Below are 18,284 nucleotides of genomic sequence, written 5' to 3' on the forward strand. Positions count from 1 at the left end.
TGTAATAAGAATATAAGTTTAATGTCACTGTGCTCTGTACAAAACTTATTTTAGAAATCCACTCACATGTACAGGCCAGGCCAAAGTTAGCACACAGGGACTCTCAGCATTTAGAACTGCTAGGCAAGTATTTGAAGAAAGAAAGTACAACTACGAAAATAGGCATTGTACTATTTCTGTATGTTAGAGATGAAATGGAATCCTCTCCTTCCCTTGTTTGGAACCGAAGTAAGGGCCTGCACGTGGAGAAGACAGTATAAAAGACTTGGACAGAAGCCAAACACTTTGAAGCCGACGGACGGATGGATGATATCGCCATCCATCCTGAAAAGCCTTCCAGCACAAGGACGAAAGATGGCAGACTGTATAGATCAAGATCCTACCTTGGTATTGTCTTGCTATAGGCTTCCCATCTGTAATGCCGCGTAAATCGTCAGTAAAGAAAACTTATTTTCTCTTATGTGACTTTTACTGCTTTATCACTATGGGAGGGATATCGCCTTGTAATATCATATCTATATAATTTTCGGTTACTAGAACGCGGCAATTACAAAATAACTTATTCCAACTAGGGAGCTATATCGCACCCTATCAGAAACAATGGCCAGAAGAGCCACAAAGGGGTCGGGGTACAGTGTGATAGGACATCACTGGCTTCTTTTTGAGGGACATCATAGTCTAGAGAAAATCCTAGAATGCATTAAGGTAAGATTGTTTTGCCCCTAGATAAATTAGAAGGTTTGGCAATTCTGTGCATCTTGACCAGAGTATCAATTGAGACAGATATTTGACACTGTGTGTAGTGGGAAATGGGGACACCAGTCTACACTCTAGGAGTCTAGTATATGGGACCGACTGTGACCAGGATGGTGGTGTAAGACAGGGAAACATGGGCACAAAAGGTTGGATTTGCAGAAAAAAGGAAGGTTTTATTTACAGGTTCACACAAAGAAAAATAATTAAATAATGTCCTGTGGGTTATACAGTATATCTAAATACACAGCCCAATACTGCAAAGGACACACAAAAATCAGTTATGAAACTGAGCCCAAAATGATGAATATATACACTATTTACAGCGCTGACTGAAAGTACCAAATGAAAAAGAAAAATGCACACAAACTAGTGAAACCCATATACACACAAAACAAAAATAAAGCTGTCTTCCTTCACAGTAATCTAAGTCAATGTACAGTACAGGGTTTGCCCACAAAAATATGCAAAATACAGAAAAAGAAAAATGTGCATGTACAGAATTAAACAGTGCACCATTAACCCCATCCCTATAAACACCTCCACCAAAGCTAATCAAGAGATGTTTATCAAAATATATACAAGAAGTTAAAAATATTTACAAAAATCAAGGTACACGCTGCAGTGCAGAGTAAATTCACAATAACGCTTTACCATGTACCTCAGTTAGCGCAGTCTAGCCAGATGACTGCCTCTACAGGCCCGAAATTCCCTTTTTGTATTTGGCGCCATTGGGCAACTAGTTAAGCTGTCGAACGTCATCCTTCTACATACAGGCGATAACGTGTACGCATCTCTGAAGAGTGGCGTCTCCTGCCCCACAAAATTATTATTAAAATGCAGGTGACAGGCTCACACGCGTAACTATGCTGGCATTTGAGACACAAATTGCGCTTCTTTCAAAACTGAAAGTAAGCCCTTCCTTCTTCATCTGGGATACTGCCCAAAAGGTTGATACGGGATCCCTTTATAAGCCACAACAGGCCAATACTAAAATGTTTTGCAAAGTCTCTTGCCCTTTCAGCGCTACGAGGTCATGGGAGTCATGTGCACGTATAACGCCACCCCTACCGGACAATGGCAGAGCCGTTTTACTACTCTTGCACAAAACCTACCGCGACACTCATCAGCAATAATGTCCCTCTGCACTCTCTAAACGGACAAAAAGGTTAGAGTTATTTCTTTCTACTTTGTCATGTTTCTTCCAAAACTAATGCCTCTCTCTCAACACTGCAGATGACACAAAACTAACCTTATTTAACTGCTGGTAATGCCAGTGAAGCACATTACCACAAGATACCGAGACACTCGAAAGTGCCACTGGTGCCACTTCTCATTATTGACACTACCTTTGAACAAGTTGGCATTTATATCGTCAGGCCCCTCCAACCTTCAACTTGGGAGCACAAGTATATTTTGGTTATTGTAGATTATGCCACTAAATACACAGATTCCATTCTCTGGGGAATTTGAACTATTGGTCAGAGAGTTTTCTAAAGAAATCCTCACGGTTCAAAGAACCCCCCTTTATGTTTAAATTATTGAAGGAACTCACAGATGGATGGTTTGGTTGAATTGTTTAATCAAATCCTCAAAAAGATGTTTAGAAAGCAAGCAATATGATACCTAAGCCAGGAACTGTTGGACCAGGAAACCAGCTTTGTGGCAGTGGAGCAGGTAGCCCTGGATATCAAATGAGTCATTCTGAAGCTTAAATATTATCTTTTGGGTCAAAGGTTCACCCTTGCTATAGATCATCTGCTCTTGCATTGGAGGTAACTTATAAATACTGTAATCCACAGGTGACTTGCTGGTTCCTCGATTTACAGGGGTACGGTCTCCAATATATTCAAGTAAACCCAAATTGGCTGACATTGAGCAGTATGCCAGTTCCCAATGTAGCTGTCAGTTTATTAGTGTCCTTTGTTTTCCTTTTCTTGTTTTTGATATCAACACCAATCTCTTGTTTTCTTCCTCCACTTTGTGTTGTGTACATTCTCTTTTTAAAAGTGGCATGAAGGGGAATCAATAATATGGTGTTCTTTAAAAGTCAAATTGCCAAAAAGAAATTTCCAAATAAAATATATCTCATATTATCAGCAAACAATACAAAGTTAACTGTAATTTAGTTCCTGTGTGAATGCATTTTTAGTTTTGTTCAACAAGGCATAATAATTAGATACAAAGTATTATGGTCACATCACTGTGGTGGAACCAACCTGAGAATTCTTAATATTTTTTTGTGTTGCATCAAGGTTTCACAATAGACTTTCTTTTGCATAAAGACAGTGCAAATTACTTTTGTTTTCACAAAGGCAGTTGAAAATATCTAGCAAACATGTGGTTGCAAAGATGTTTTCTTGCCAGATTTATTTTTAATATAAAGTGTCAGCATTCTTCAAAGTGGAGTACAGGAAGTGCAGTATTAGTATTATTCTACGAGGGACATTCAAAAAGTTTCTGCACTTTTTTGTTCTCTATTTATTATCACTTTTCTACAGTCACCTTCATTTGTGATGCAATTTTCCCAGCATCTACCAACTTTTTAATGCTCAGTTACTACTCCTCCCACCTTCACTGTTTCCAATGAAAATATAAAAGTGTGGAAACATTTTGAACATCCCTCAGAATAATGCTTAATTTGACAACCAATCTGCTGATCACATGAACTATCTCCTGTTTTCTATCAAACAATGGGATTTTTACATTTATTTAATAACCGTATAAAAATAAATTGAAAAAGTAATTATTGAATTATTTAAGAATAATTTAACGTATTGTCAAAATAAAATTGTTGTTTTGTCAAACTCAACTTATTTGTTATTTTAATTTTTTTTTCCAATTTTCATTGAGATACTTAAAGCAATTTCTTATCTAGGAAGATATTTCTTTTTGGGGTATGTGAAATTTTCTTTGGGTCTGGTGCTGCTAACTTGAATACATTTTATTTGGACAGGCCCACTGATTGCTGGCTTTAAATTAAGTTAAACGTTATTTATTGCTAGGCAGTATAGTTGCTGTGAATTGTTCTTGGTGTTAAAGCCATACACATAATGTGATAAATACAACTGACCAACACAATATCCAATATATGACACCATCACATTATACATAGTAGTAGTGAAAAATATAATTGCACAAAACACAAATATATAAAACAATTTAGTAGAACATAAGAATTATTACGCTCCTGCCCAATAGTATGTCAGGTAAAATAAACACAAAATAAAATAATTTAGATTGGACTAATTGTCCATTTAGCTGATGGAGAAAAACATACCACTGAACTTTTTTGATAAGAATAGTTATGCTTTCTTTCCAGTTAAGATTGTGAGTGATAGTTGTGCTAACAATTTTAAATGATTCCACCCTTTCATAGTGACACTATTTATAACAAGGGGTGTAGGAGTTAAGGAGTGCCTCCTAAATCATTTGCACTGTTTCATGGAAGTGGGCGGCACAGTGGCGCAGTGGGTAGCGCTGCTGCCTCGCAGTTGGGAGATCTGGGGACCTGGGTTCACTTCCCAGGTCCTCCCTGCGTGGAGTTTGCATGTTCTCCCCGTGTCTGCGTGGGTTTCCTCCGGGCGCTCCGGTTTCCTCCCACAGTCCAAAGACATGCAGGTTAGGTAGATTGGCGATTCTAAATTGGCCCTAGTGTATGCTTGGTGTGTGGGTGTGTTTGTGTGTGTTCTGCGGTGGGTTGGCACCCTGCCCGGGATTGGTTCCCTGCCTTGTGCCCTGTGTTGGCTGGGATTGGCTCCAGCAGACCCCCCGTGACCCTGTGTTAGGATTCAGCGGGTTGGGAAATGGATGGATGGATGTTTCAAGGAATTCAAGCTAAGATTGTTGAGGGTGCACCAACTGGACAGCCAATCCACTTCCATCCAATTTGGCACCTCATCACCATCAGTGATTGGGCCAATCAGGGTGATGTCATCAGCAAATTTCAGCAGTTTAAAAGATGGGTCACTGGAGATGCAGTAATTGGTGTACAGAGTGTAACCACAAGGGGGTGCCACTGAGCCCCAAACCACAGACACAATGTCACCCATCACAGTAAAATGTTTTTATTTGTCACCAACACTTTTCCACACATGCACAAGCCAAAATAAACAAATATAATTCCAAATTCTCTCATTGCACCTCCCATAGAGTGTTGTCTGCTGCCTCCCAACTATGACTCCCCAAAGTGAGGCTGCGGGCCTCCTTTTGAACTAGACCTGGGAACTGCATCTGGTGTCATGCCCAAGTTGTCTGGAGCATTTTCAGGCTGTGGGGAAACCAAAACAGTCCTCTCCTGGCAGCACCCTCCGGCGACACCAAAAAAGCCTGACAGGGCTGAGTTTTCAGACTCCAATTTCCATGCCACCTTACAGGTGTTCTCTATGGCACCTACAAGAGAGGTGACAGAATACTTCCCTGAGGGGATCCCGTGTTCATAGTCATGGACTGGTATGTGCTCATCTTCACAGTCTAATATCTGTTACTTAGAAAGTCAGAGATCCAGAGACATGTGACATGATCTGGATTTATACTGAGAAGTTTGCTATGGTAAGATGCTAAAGGTAAAAACTGCATTAAATGCAGAACTGAAATCCACAAATAAGATCCTGACAAAATTAGATGAAGTGTCTAAATGCTGCAAGATGTTTACTGTATCCTCAACTAACCTGTTGGCATGGTAAACAAACTATAGTGGGTCAAGGAGAGAATCTGAAACAGATTTAAGATGCTGAAGAATCAGATGTTTAAATATCTTTTTTATTACATATCATATTTAATCATATACACAGGAAATATTTTTTCTTCTTAGGCAGAGGGATGATTGTGGATTCTTTGAATCAGGTAGGGTCTTTGCATTGAGCCAAAGACTGAAAGAAAATTTCTGTAAATACTGGTGTGAAATGATCTGCACAGTGTGTTAGTGTAGAGGGACAAATATTGTCTGAACCAGGAACTTTAGGACATTTCTGTCTTAAGAAGAGCAGTTGGACTGAAAGAAAGATAAGTCAGATGGAGTGATGTCCTTAGTGGTGGAGAATTACTTTTCAAACCTGCAATGAAAACTGTTCAGCTGGTCTGATGGAGAGAAATCCTTCTGTGGTGAAAGTTAGATGGGTGTATGGACCTTGCATTTGTAGCCAGTGATCACTTGGAAAGCATTCCACACAGAGGAACAATCATTGGTGGAGAAATTATGTTTTGGCTTTACTTTACATCTGCTTTTGGCACGGTCTGGTTTAGTTGATGTTTAACCTCTTAGTAAACAGCCTTATCTTCACTTTTGAAAGCTTCAACTTTAGTAAGAAGAAACTGGGCCCATGTACTCATCTAATCCATTAGAGTCGTCTCTGAATACCATCATTTGAATTTAGTCCATCCTGCAGTCTATCCACAGCCTCTATAATCCAATTATGCACTGTTTTATTTCTGGTTTAGCCAATTCAAATTTATGTTAATTTGAAGGGACAAAAAAGATCATGGGATGGTCAGAGTTGTCCAAAGGGGCCCATGAAATAGCATAGTAGTTATCTGAAGTAATGCTGTAGCAGTAGTACAGAGTTCTCCTTTCTTGTTGCAAATTTCACCAATTATTTGTATTTGGGAAGCTCAGATACTAAGTTGGAATTAATTGGCTCTGAGGCTAAGGATCTGTGCTGGTATCCCGAAGGTTGCCGGTTCGAATCCCCGTCACTGCCAAAAAGGCCACTGCTCTGCTGGGCCCTTGAGCAAGGCCCTTAACCTGAAATTGCTCCAGGGGCGCTGTACAATGGCTGACCCTGCGCTCTGACCCCAAGGGGTATGCGAAAACTACCAAATTCCTAATACAAGAAATTGTATAAGGCGAAATAAAGAACAAAAAAAAAAAAAAAAAAAAAAAAGATAATAACTTTGGAATCAAAATATTTATTCTCAGCAGCTAAGATTAATCGGCTAAAAGGTGAATTGCAATAGAGCCATTTGACTGAGGTTGAACATAAATTCCATTTAGACCGACAGATGTTTATACTGTCGGTAAATAAAATGATTTGTAATTAATTATCAGAAATTCTGCATGAGCAGCTTCCTCACAACACTTTAGTATCTGTGCACCATGAATTGTTAATAAAGAAACACACAATGTCACTTTTACGTTTGATGTAGAGATCATAACTTTGATCAACTCAAAAACGAATAATATCCAGGAAGACTGATAGCCTCATCACAAACTAAATCAGTAAACTAAGTCTATGTAAAGCAAAACACTGAAGCAAGTGAGTATTCAGACCTAGAGCTTATAAGTAATCAAAGATCATCCATTTTTGTATAACAATCAGATGATGGAAAGAAACATACCCAGGAGAGGTGGGCAATATATCTTCACTATCATGATTCAAATCAATTACTTATGTACAAAAGACTTTGTTAATGGAAAAAAGTGGAATTTTTTTAATATTCACTTGTGTTTCTGCTTTCAGTGTTTAGTGTTTGACATTTTGAGATATCTTTTAATGCTATTTTTAGTGGCTGTACATTATGACACATAGGCTGGTGCTGGTAGCCTAATACATTGTTAAAAATGGCATCTCTCCCTTGCTCCTTCATGTGAGGTCGTGGCTATCTCACATGTCCTCCAACACTGCATCCACAACTCTGATTCTCCATTGCTCCTTACATGTGGCTTCAATTATCTTTTTTGCCACATCCCCTGCTTACACATTCTCACACTGCTCACTTGGGGGTCAAAGGCAATACAATCTGCACTCCTTTTCCCCAAGTCCACGAGGTGATCCAAGCCAAGTTCTTTTTCCGTACATAGGCCACTTGATTTAAGCAGAGAAGTGGGTCTTCTAAGTTCTGCTCTTTAGATACCTGATATTCTGTCTCTCTCTCTCTCTCACTCGCTCTCTGTTTTAATTGCTTATACTCACAAACACAAACACACACATGCACCCTTTGTTTAGCTATCTCCCTCTCATGCAGATATAGTTTACTGGAAGAAGAGCAAGCCCACGTTCTTGTTCTTACTTAATGTGATGCACTGAATTTATACATATTATAACAGTGACTTTATTAACGTTTCAAGGGAAATCAACTGACATGCTGTTAAAAAAAAATCCTTTATTGCTCTAGCATCATACATTTAACTTTTTTTATTAAAATACCAACAAATGTAATATGTTAACATTTCTTTTAACTGCAACCACAGTATCTAAAACTGTTTCAACAGTTTTATATTTTTTAAAGAATTAAATATTCAATAAAATTTGTAGACAATTAATAAAAATCAGACCTTGATAAAATACATTGCTCTTCAGTTTAGGCAAATTTTGGCTTCAAACCTGGCTTTATCAAAACTGTATGTAGGTTAAGTCCCTCAACGGGAGTAACAGCACCAGGTACTTGCTTCACTGGGTCACATGTTTTATCAGTGTTCCCTACTGAAACTTTATTGGAATAAAATCTTTGCTTATTTAGCAAATATTCTTTGAATTACAATAGTTCCTACTCTTGAATGCACACTAATTGAGGTAATATCTGCTGTGGTATTCATGTTTAATAAATACTATATTGCGCAAATGTACAATGCATTGCAAGATCCTTGCTCAGCTGGAAGAGTCTGGGTGCACCTGCAATAACACAATGAAAAAATGTCCAATTTCACTTAAAAGTCGGAAAAAAGGAAATTCACTTTTGCAAGGAATAGTTCAAAAGATGTATAGAATCTGGCAGGCATGTATGCTTATATCTCTTAATTAACTGAGCATGCTAAAACGTTACTAAAATTGTACATACTTAAGTATCTTTGAGTGATAATTTCAAAGTATTTTTTCTCTGCAGTCCAGACAGGTGGGGTAGGTCATATCTGATCTGTTTGGTTAAAGATACATATAATATTGTTTGTTCTTTCAGATACTGGATGTACAGTAATTTACTCATTGTAATATAGCCCTTAAAATCAATGAAATTATTATTAAATAATAGTTGTCTTTTTAAATGTTCATGCTTATATTCTGCTTTTTGTGCACGCTCAACATGCATAATTAAATATCAGGGTTGCAAGATCACTGTAAAATGTTTATTCAGTAGCATGAGTCATTTATTATTCATAAATCAGCTAGAGTAAAGCAATTAACAGAAAAAATGTATACTGATTTTAAGGATAATGTGTAAATCATGTACAGGAAAAAAGTAAACCTATATGATGCTGTACAGTCTTTGAAAGTTATTTATCTAATTAAAATAACAGAGCAGTGTATAATGCAGCTCTTGCAAGTTTTTTTAAAAAATATTAAAAATAAAAAGAGAAAAATGAAGAGTCATGAGTGATGCCTGATGAGTGACAAGTGAGAAGTGACAAGAGGCTACTGATATGCAATGAATAGTAATGGGAGCCTTGTTAGCTATAGCAGTTTAATTCTTCGGCTTTGACAACCCCCCCCCACCCCCCCCCCAATACTTTTTGGCCCAGCCAGCATTATACCCCAACTATTAAATACTCTGTTTTAGGGGTAAACATCACAAGTAAAAATAAAGCTCTTTATCAACAAAATTTTGCCATCTGTATGGAATAAATTAAACACGACTTGCATTGATGAGAAACCTTTCATCTCACTTTAGGTGGAAGAATTTCCATTTTTCCTAAGCTTCTCTTTTTATTTCAAAACATTCCTATATACATCAATAAAACATTTTTTAAGAAATTAGGTTCAACCATAACCACATTTATTTGTAATTCAAAACGTCCATGTATCCAAAGGGTGAAACTACAAAGACCTAAGGCGGAAGGTGGCATGGCTCTACCTAACTTTCAATTTTATTACTCGGCAGCAAATATACAAACTATAAAAACCTGGACATGGACACAAATAGACAGGCATACACAGGCTTGGTCCGCAATAGAAATGAAATCCTGCAGTACTTCTTTATATTCCTTGCTTTGTACCCCAGTAAATCAAAGTTATCACCAATATACTAACAAGGCAATTGTGCTTCAGTCACTCAGAATATGGAACCAATGTAGGAAGTATTTTAAGATATGAGTAGAGAAGCTTTTATCTGTGGCACCTCTGCACAAGAACCACCTTTTTCCACCCTCTCAAACATACGTAGTTTTGAACGTCTGGAAAACATTTGTGATTAAATCAGTTAGAGATCTGTACATAGACAACATCTTTGCATCCTATGAACAATTACGCTCCAAATTTAGCTTTCCAGCAACACATTTCTTTCACTACCTTCAAATTAGAAACTTTGTTAAACAGAACCTACCCAATTTTCCTCACCTCCCACCTACCTCTATGCCAGAAAAAATATTGATCAGTCTTGAGGACTCAGACAGCATCTCCATAATATATAAAACCATTTTACAGTCTCTCCCTTTCAAAGATTCCAGAGTACAGTGGGAAAAGGATCTCTCACTCAATATCTCAGAAAAGCAGTTGAAGGTAGCAATGCACTGAATTCACTCGAGTTCCATATGTGCAAATCATACAATTATCCAATTCAAAATTATATATCAAGCACATCTCTCTCGCTTAAAATTGTTCAAAATGTTTCCAGGGTAAGATCCAACCAGCAAACACTGCAATGAAGTTCCAGCCTCACTGGGTCACATGTTTTAGGCATGCACCAAATTAACATCATTCTGGACCAAAGTCTTTAAATGCTTTTCAGACAGCCTTGGTGTCACAATCCTTTCTAACCCATTAACAGCTGTGTTTGGTGTACTTCCAGATGGGCTTAAAGTGGAGAAGGACAAACAAACTGTAATTGCCTTTACTTTACTATTGGCACATAGACTTATCTTGCTCAACTGGAAGAATCCTAACTCTCCTATTTCAAATCAGTGGGTAACTGATGTTATACCTATACAATTTGGAATTGAAAAAAATCAAATTCACACTTAGAGGATCTGTACAAAACCTGGCAGGATCTAATCAATAGCATTTTAGAATAAGCATTTAAATTGAGGAAGCAGTTGGAAAATGGATGGATGGATGGATTCTCTTCCTCTTTTTTTTTACTCCATTTATCTTCATTCATTTATTAATTTATCTGTTTACTTATTTTTACCTGCTTTAAGTTTTACTCTGCTGGCCTGGCTCTCTTTCTCAGGGGTAGGGGTTGATTTGTTTCGAACCTATTTTTGTAAAACTTGATTTTTTTGTATGGAATGTTATTTGATTTTAATAAAATCAAAAAAAAAAAAATAAGGGACAAAAAGATTTTGCTAACCCTACTGGCATGCAAGATGTCTCACTTGCTTGCCAAACATGTTCTGAAGTTGAGGCCTACAGTATATGTTGTAGAATTCAATGCATCATACTTGGAAATGGTAAAAAATCTCCTTAGTACAAACAAACTCTTTAAATGCTAATATGCTAGCACACTTTACTGAGTTGCGGTTAGAGATTACAGGTATTGTTGTAAGTCTGAGCAATCTCACATTAAATACAAATTGTATATTCCAGTGTGTCACATCACAGAGAAGAAATTGGATCCTTATATAGGGAAACTACTATACTTAAATTAAAGCTGGCAGAATAAGAAGACCTTGGCTGCAGGAAAATATATGAATTGTAGGCCTCCTTAAAAGCACAATGAAAGAGATACACTTACTTTTCTCCCAAAAACCTGACTGAAATGTTTTCCAGTATTAAACAGAATTACTGTGAAGATTAAAAGGACTCACAGGATCTACTCCAGTTATTAAGAGTCTTCCAAGCCTCACATTGTCATGTTATAACCATATAACGCTGGACAAAACATTACCTGCCTTCTCCCAGTATGTGGATTGTAACACCAGGGGAAATAGGACTATTGATCTACTGTATGCAAATGTTAAAGAGGCATACAGCGCCACCCCGCTGCCTGAGCTTGGGAAAGCAGATCATAACCTGGTTCTGCTTCAGCCTCACTACAAACCAAGAGTGAGGGAGCTACCTACAACCACACGCTCATTCAGGAAGTGGTCCCCTGAGGCAGAGCAGGGTCTGAGAGACTGCTTTGGAACTATGGACTGGGATATCCTGCAGGGATCTTATAGTGAGAACATTGAGGAGGTTGTTGCGCAAAAAAAGGGAGCCGATCTTCGTGGCGGAAGAAGGTCGCCTGCTCTGCAGAGCCGGGTCCGTAAAAGGTGAAAGGGGCGGGCGCATAGCCGATTAGCCACGCGGTCGCGGGAAGGTAAACAGAGAGCCCTTAAAGCGGCGGCTGGACAGAAGCAGGCAGGCAGGCACAACGATTCAATCAACAAGGTTTATAAAATGAAATATATACACATAATAAATAGAAATCGATCAAACAACTATATACAATAAATAACATGAAATAAGTATAAATAAATAAAAGTCAAACTAACAATCCAAGGAACTATATATAAACAAATAAATAAATATCAAACAATTTTTGCAATAAAAAAATAACTACCAAACAGAGTAGAGAACCAGTAGATGTAGCCCAAAATTAAAAAAGAAAATTGAGAGGAAGAGGAGGCCTGCCAGTCATTGCAAAAAAAAAAAAAAAAAGTAAAAACATCTTGAAAAAAGAAGGAGGCCTCCTTGACAATATATAAAGTGCCAGTCATTTGCAAAAAAATAAAAAAAATAAAAAAAAGTAAAAACAGCAGACCTCCTCGTGAACAAAAAAAAAAAAAAATAAAATAAACACTGTATGGGCCCATTTACAAATCAAATAAATAAATAAAGAAAGAAAGAAAGAAATACAATTCTTTAATGGCTATCCCCCCCAGCACGATTTTTCTTCTCCCTCCTCTTTTCCTCCAGCCACTCCTGTATAGTTTTGCCGGCTGAGGTGGAGCAAAAGAATTCCCCCCCAAATTGGCTGTGGCCGAACTCTTTTGTTTTAGGACGGCCACAGCACTTGCAAATGTAATTTTCGATTTTTTTCCGTTGCTTGGGGGGGTTTCCTTGCTGTCGTGCCAGCTCGTCCGCCTCGTCCTTTTTCTTTCGCCGCCAGGCAGTGGTGCGGGGTACTGAGGGTCCTGCCGGCGGCGGTGGAAGCGGAGCAGTGGCAGTGTCAGCCGGCGGGGAGAGTGGCTGGGTGACGGGTGCTTCATGTGGCTCGGGGGGGGTGCCCAATGATGGCTGGTGCCACATCCACGGGGCCCCGACGTCGCTGCGTCGCCTGACCAGATAGGTCAGGCGGGTTATGGAACTGTAGTGGTTGTGCAGCGGACAGCTCGGGGCCCGTGGGTCGTGGTCGAACGGTAGGGGTGGGCTCTGAAGCAAGGGCCGAGCTGGTTGGCAGTGCCACGGCCATCTCCAGAGCCCGCCGTACCAGCTCCCTGGTGCGAGTGTAGTGCCTACAGGGACAGAAAGCAAAGTAAGTCAGGGTGGGAGGGAGGAGAGGGGCATGTGGATGGTACTTGTCCAGTGTGTACTTACCATTGTGCCAGGGTGCGCTGATTGAGGGGGAATAACTGGATGCGTGTCTGGGCCACGAGTACCGGATTTGTCAGGATATTTTCCTGGATGCAGATGTAATCCCGCATCACAGCTGCCCAGCGGTTCACCCTCACGCCGCTGATGGTGGTTCCTTCGGGGTGAATCCTGGACAGCTGTACACAAACGGCCTCCACAAGGCGGCTGATGTTTGGCATCTGTGCGGCTTGGCCGCCTTGGCCGACCATACACCTACAAAATTCGGGGGGTGGGAGGGAGGGAGGGAGGGAGAGAGAGATCAGTCAGTCAGCCATGCCATCGATATCCCATCAAAAGGAAAGATGCGACACCAAAGAGGTTGATCACCTACCGTTGCAAGCTCTCCACTCCCGGTGTGACACTGGTCTGTGAGTGCTTGCGTCGGAACCTCCCCTGCACCAGTCTTTCCTGGTGGCGTGGCGGAAAGCGAACTGGGGCCTTGTCGCCCTCCGGCAATCGTTCCCAGAGGGTGACGATCTCCGCCACTTGCTGCTGCGTCACGTAGGGATGGTGACGCAGCTTCACGAGACTGGAGGCCAGGTCGACCACGTGCTGGTAACCTGGGCCAGTGTCAGGTCCAAGGCTATTCTGTTGGGGGAAGAGAGCGAAAGTGAGAAAGGGGAGCACTCCTCAGATATTCCACAGGTATAGCACAACTCGTCGGGAGAGACTTACCAGCTCGTGGGACACGCTTTGAGTGGCCTCGTCTCCAGGGGAGGTGTCCTGGTCGGCTGGCCCAGACTTTGAGGCGCCGATGGCAGGGCGCGACTGGGACTTGTCAGACGACAACGGTTGTCGGGCGAAGTCCTCCTCAAGGCCGAAGACGGTGTTGTCCAGAGGTTCCTGCACCGGCCCCTCGTCCTCTTGGAAGCCCTCGTCGACACTGTCATCGTCGTCGTCTGTATCAGTCCCATCCGGAGCGTCGGGATCCCTGCCCATCACTTCCTCCAGCACTCGACCGGTCTGCGAAAATAGGTACTCGATACCTATGAGCTCACCTGTGAAAAGGACGGAAGTGTTTTAAAATGAAAAGGTTGGGGAGAGGGGAGAGAGAGAGAGAGAGAGAGAGAGAGAGAGAGAGAGAGAGAGAGAGAGAGAGAGAGAGAGAGAGAGAGAGAGAGAGCTGGACGCCCGCCTCACCAGTGTACTTCGCAGGCCGGGTGTAATCGTCAACCAGCTTCATGCGATATACAATGTCGCTCAGCTCGTTGACGGAGTGCTGGAGTTGGCCACTGTAGCAGACGATATCACGGTCTCCTTCCTCCACTGCTTTTGCCGCACGGTCCTCGTTCCACCGCACCAGGCCTTCCAGCAGATAGGCCTGAAAGTGGGCCGCACTGGCTGAAGTGCCTGAAAGACACGGTGAGTGAGTGAGAGAGAGAGAGACACAGAGATAAAAATGCAATGCCACCCACTCCCTCGCACAACACAGGTCACAAAGAACAGGTTTCTGAGCACCCTTACCAGGTATGAAGCGGTCCAGATGCAGGTGGAACGACTCCAACGAAGTTGAACCACGGCCACACCTGAACACCGGCAGCGTGATCCCCCCTTTGACCAGCTGCCCGGTCTGCATGTACAGGTGCACGCCGGGTGGGTCCTGGATGCAGTGGAGGTGGCGCCTCTGAGTTTTCCATATTTCCTGTATTTTTGCGCGGTCCAAAAGCGGGATACCCATGGTGTCAGTGGCGTCCCCGAAGGCCTCCAGCATCTCGTCGATGAGCCGGCCCGTCTCCTCCGCCCCACGTGTGCGGCGGCGGCAGTGGCGGGCCAGCTCCTTTAGTGGGATCTTTCCGTAGCCGGAGCCTCGGGGATCGTTCCCCGCCTCGCCAGCCTTGGCCTGTCGCAGCCTGGCGACGTCTCCCTGGTCCCACTCAAAGATGCAGAACGAGAGACGTGCCATGAAGAGGCTGTACAGTGGGTGGCTCTCCGTGGTGACACCCGCTGCAAAGCGTCGCATCAGGTGCCACACGTCGAGCCGCACCACCAGCTGATCCCACTGGTTGAATAAGAGGGACACCTTGCAGGGTCCCCCGTGGGAACAGCAGTCTCGGTCCACATACAGGACCAGAGGCGGGGACACACTGGCATCACGGTATCGCCGCATCAGCCCGGTGGCCATGGGGTGCAGGCCAGCGCCCTTGGCTGCAGTGAGGACGCTGATCAAGATCTGGCCGTGCTCGTTCCCCACGTTGGTCACCCAGGCTGCCGTTCCTGCCGCGGCACCAGCTAGTTTCTTGATCACCTGAACGATGAAAGGAAGAGTGACGGTAAGCTGGAAGGAAGGAAGGAAGGAAGGAAGGAAGGAAGGAAGGAAGGAAGGAAGGAAGGAAGGAAGGAAGGAGAGGATGACGATATCGCTCACCTTCTTTGTTGAGTCCATCTTCAGGATTGAGCCAAAGATGGAGGTGATCCGGGCCTTGGTCTCATCTAGCCTCGAAGCCACCACCCTGGCATAGATGGACAGCAACCACTTTGTACCGGGCACCGGGGTCATCCGCGGTAGAGGCGGAGTCGTAGGTGCCTCGGCACCCGGTGTAATGAACTTGGTGACCGCGAACATGAACAGTCTGGACCGCTCCAACCAGGTGTTGCCGTGCTGCTCGAGCAGATATTTGCGCAGCCGGGTGGCCCCGTTGCCCAGCGTGCGCTCACGCATCTGCCCGATCAGCTTTTTGTCGCAGGATAATCTGTGTTAAGACAGAACAGAGACGTTAGGACTGCCCGTGTGTGTGCCCGTCTACCTGTGGAGAGTTGACCCGGCCATCGGAGACTCCTTGTCTGACCTGTAAGTCAGGATAGCTGGAAACTGATCCCGATGGGTGCAGTGCAGCTGATCCAAGATATCCTGCGACCAGCCCGCCACCTTCTTCTTGCAGCGCCGGCACTCCAGGTACTCCGTGGCCATAAAGTACCATCCGTCTGTGTCCAGGACCCTCCGGACGGTCCTGTAGAGTCCGGCTCCCGACAACCTGTGGCTGCACGCCGTGCAGGACAGCTTGTAGCCCCACATGCGGTACGGCATCCACAGGAAAAACGGGCGCTGAAAAAAGGCGTCGGGCGATGTCGGGGGCTGGAGGTACACGTTGCGGGGGCCGGGAGGGTGCCACCAAAGGCGAAGGTTGGAGGTCAGCACACGCTTTCCGTCCTTGCCCCTGGTGAAAAGGACCCGACTTAACCACGCGTGCTGTTCTTTTGGTAGTGAACTCCTCCAGCCCTCGGGAAAAAGTAGCTGTGTGTGTGTGTGTGTGTATGAGAGAGAGAGAGAGAGAGAGACACAGACAGCATGAACAACAGAAAAACAAACAAAAGCCTGTTTCTTTCCTGGCAATGCAATTCAAACAAACACATCCTTTTAACTCACCTCTCTCCTGGCTACGGACAGCGTTTGCGAAGGCTGCTTTCCCGGATCAGCCGTCGGTTGGGAGCGCTGGGATGGCAAGGGCCCTCCACTGGTTGCAGACTGGGAGGTAGATGCTGGGGAAGGTTGTTAACAAATTCAAACAAATAACAGGTTAAACAAAAAAAGTGAAGAAGCCACCACCAGTTTCCATGGGTGGCTGTCACTTACCAGCCTCCAACTCCATGCTGGCCGACAACAGCACGTCATCAGGAATCTCGATGACGGAGGCTGCTGCAGAGAGAGAGGCGGTGGGGGCAACAGTGGTGGTTTTGGGAAGGGAAGAGGTTGCTGCCGCCTTCGCCTTGTCTCTCCGCTGCACATACAGCTGGAGTGCATGCATCTTGGTCCCGACTTTGGTGGTCTGGCGCCGGAGCCATTTGATGTAACTGTATTGGGGTACAACAGCGGGAATGGTAACAGGTGAACAAATGGAAGCAGGGTTCCAACTACCTTGCTGTGCCCTTCCCCTCAGACCTCACCCAAAAGTCTCTCACCTCTTGGCCTCCCGATCTTCTGTATCGTAAAGGGCCTCAAACGTCAGGTGTCCGTGTTGGCCGAAGCCGACGAGCCTCTTGCCCTCGTCCAGAGTCCTGGCCGACCCGTCTCTCTCCTGGCGACGACGGATGGCCTTCTTCACGTCGGGGAAGAGCCAGGCGTACGACTCCAGGGCGTTTTTATTGCTCGCCAGCGGGCTATCCGACACCTGGCCATCTTTGCGCTCCCTCAGGTGGGTTGCCAACACCATGACGGCATAGCCGAGGTCATGGGTCAGCAACCATTTAAAAGTCTGACCCCGGTACTGTCCAAACTGGAGCTCGCTGGCGCTGCGCACCAGCTTGGAGTCCCCGGGGTCACCACCTGCTGCCCGCACCCGTCTCCTGGCCTGCTCCCTGACCATCTCGGCCGACTTGACCTTGAACGGCACAGGGCCGCTCAGGCCATATGCCTTGGCGACCTGGATCGCCTCGGCAGAGGCCTTGAGGGTCAGTTCGCCAGAGGTCTCGTGGCGGAACTGTGGCACAGGGTTCAAGCTGGATAAATTAGATAAACCAAGACAAAGTTACAGTTCCATTCCAAAGTTTTACAACAAATTTCAGAATATTACAAATTGGCCTTCAGGGAACAACGAATAGGTTACAACCACCATATAGTCTGCACCAAGCGACGTTGCCTCCAACAGAGATCAAATAAAGAGTAACTGAGCATGCAAAAAGGAAAAAGGGAACAATAGGATGATAAACCACCACCTTTGAACAAATTCTATAGGCACCAAACCCAATATTCCAAAAGGGTTTTTTTTTTTTTTCAAATGAACGAACCTTCGCGATATTTAACCTATGAATACTTACATGTCAACACCGCAGGTGATGTTGGGTCTATTAAAACAACGCAATCAACCAGTACGTCAATTACAGAAAGATTCCTTTGTTTTGAGAGGAACATTGCTACTACAAACAAAGACTCACGTAGGAATACTACTGCCAGCCATGGTATGAGATACCAGAAACTGTTAATTCTGAATTCTGAAAGAGTAAAGGGACACACAAAAAAAATAAATAAATATAAATGGTTAGTAATACTAGTACTGACTTTCTTTAAGGCCTTTAATAATATTACAACTACCTTGTTACACTGCATTTTCCCATTGCTAGCATTTTTATTATTAGCATTATTATTATTTATTATTAACAAACATAATTATA

General features: G+C 43.3%; 2 protein-coding genes across 2 annotated transcripts; both read right to left on the reverse strand.

The window, feature by feature from the left end:
• Positions 1-12,810: 12,810 nt before the first annotated feature.
• On the reverse strand, positions 12,811-16,305 carry LOC114654126 (uncharacterized). The gene is made up of 8 exons (XM_028804545.2): positions 15,965-16,305; positions 15,544-15,868; positions 14,643-15,423; positions 14,319-14,528; positions 13,854-14,176; positions 13,510-13,766; positions 13,143-13,391; positions 12,811-13,060 (listed from the first exon to the last, which is right to left on the reverse strand). Exons 1-8 carry the CDS (start codon positions 16,201-16,203, stop codon positions 12,811-12,813), a joined length of 2,634 nt encoding a protein of 877 aa, XP_028660378.2. The 5' UTR covers positions 16,204-16,305.
• Positions 16,306-16,693: 388 nt separating this feature from the next.
• Positions 16,694-17,656, reverse strand: LOC127528853 (uncharacterized). The gene is made up of 2 exons (XM_051930159.1): positions 17,076-17,656; positions 16,694-16,967 (listed from the first exon to the last, which is right to left on the reverse strand). Exons 1-2 carry the CDS (start codon positions 17,477-17,479, stop codon positions 16,742-16,744), a joined length of 630 nt encoding a protein of 209 aa, XP_051786119.1. The 5' UTR covers positions 17,480-17,656; the 3' UTR covers positions 16,694-16,741.
• Positions 17,657-18,284: the final 628 nt, after the last annotated feature.

Source organism: Erpetoichthys calabaricus, chromosome 7, assembly GCF_900747795.2.
Source record: "Erpetoichthys calabaricus chromosome 7, fErpCal1.3, whole genome shotgun sequence".
Lineage (NCBI taxonomy): Eukaryota > Metazoa > Chordata > Cladistia > Polypteriformes > Polypteridae > Erpetoichthys > Erpetoichthys calabaricus.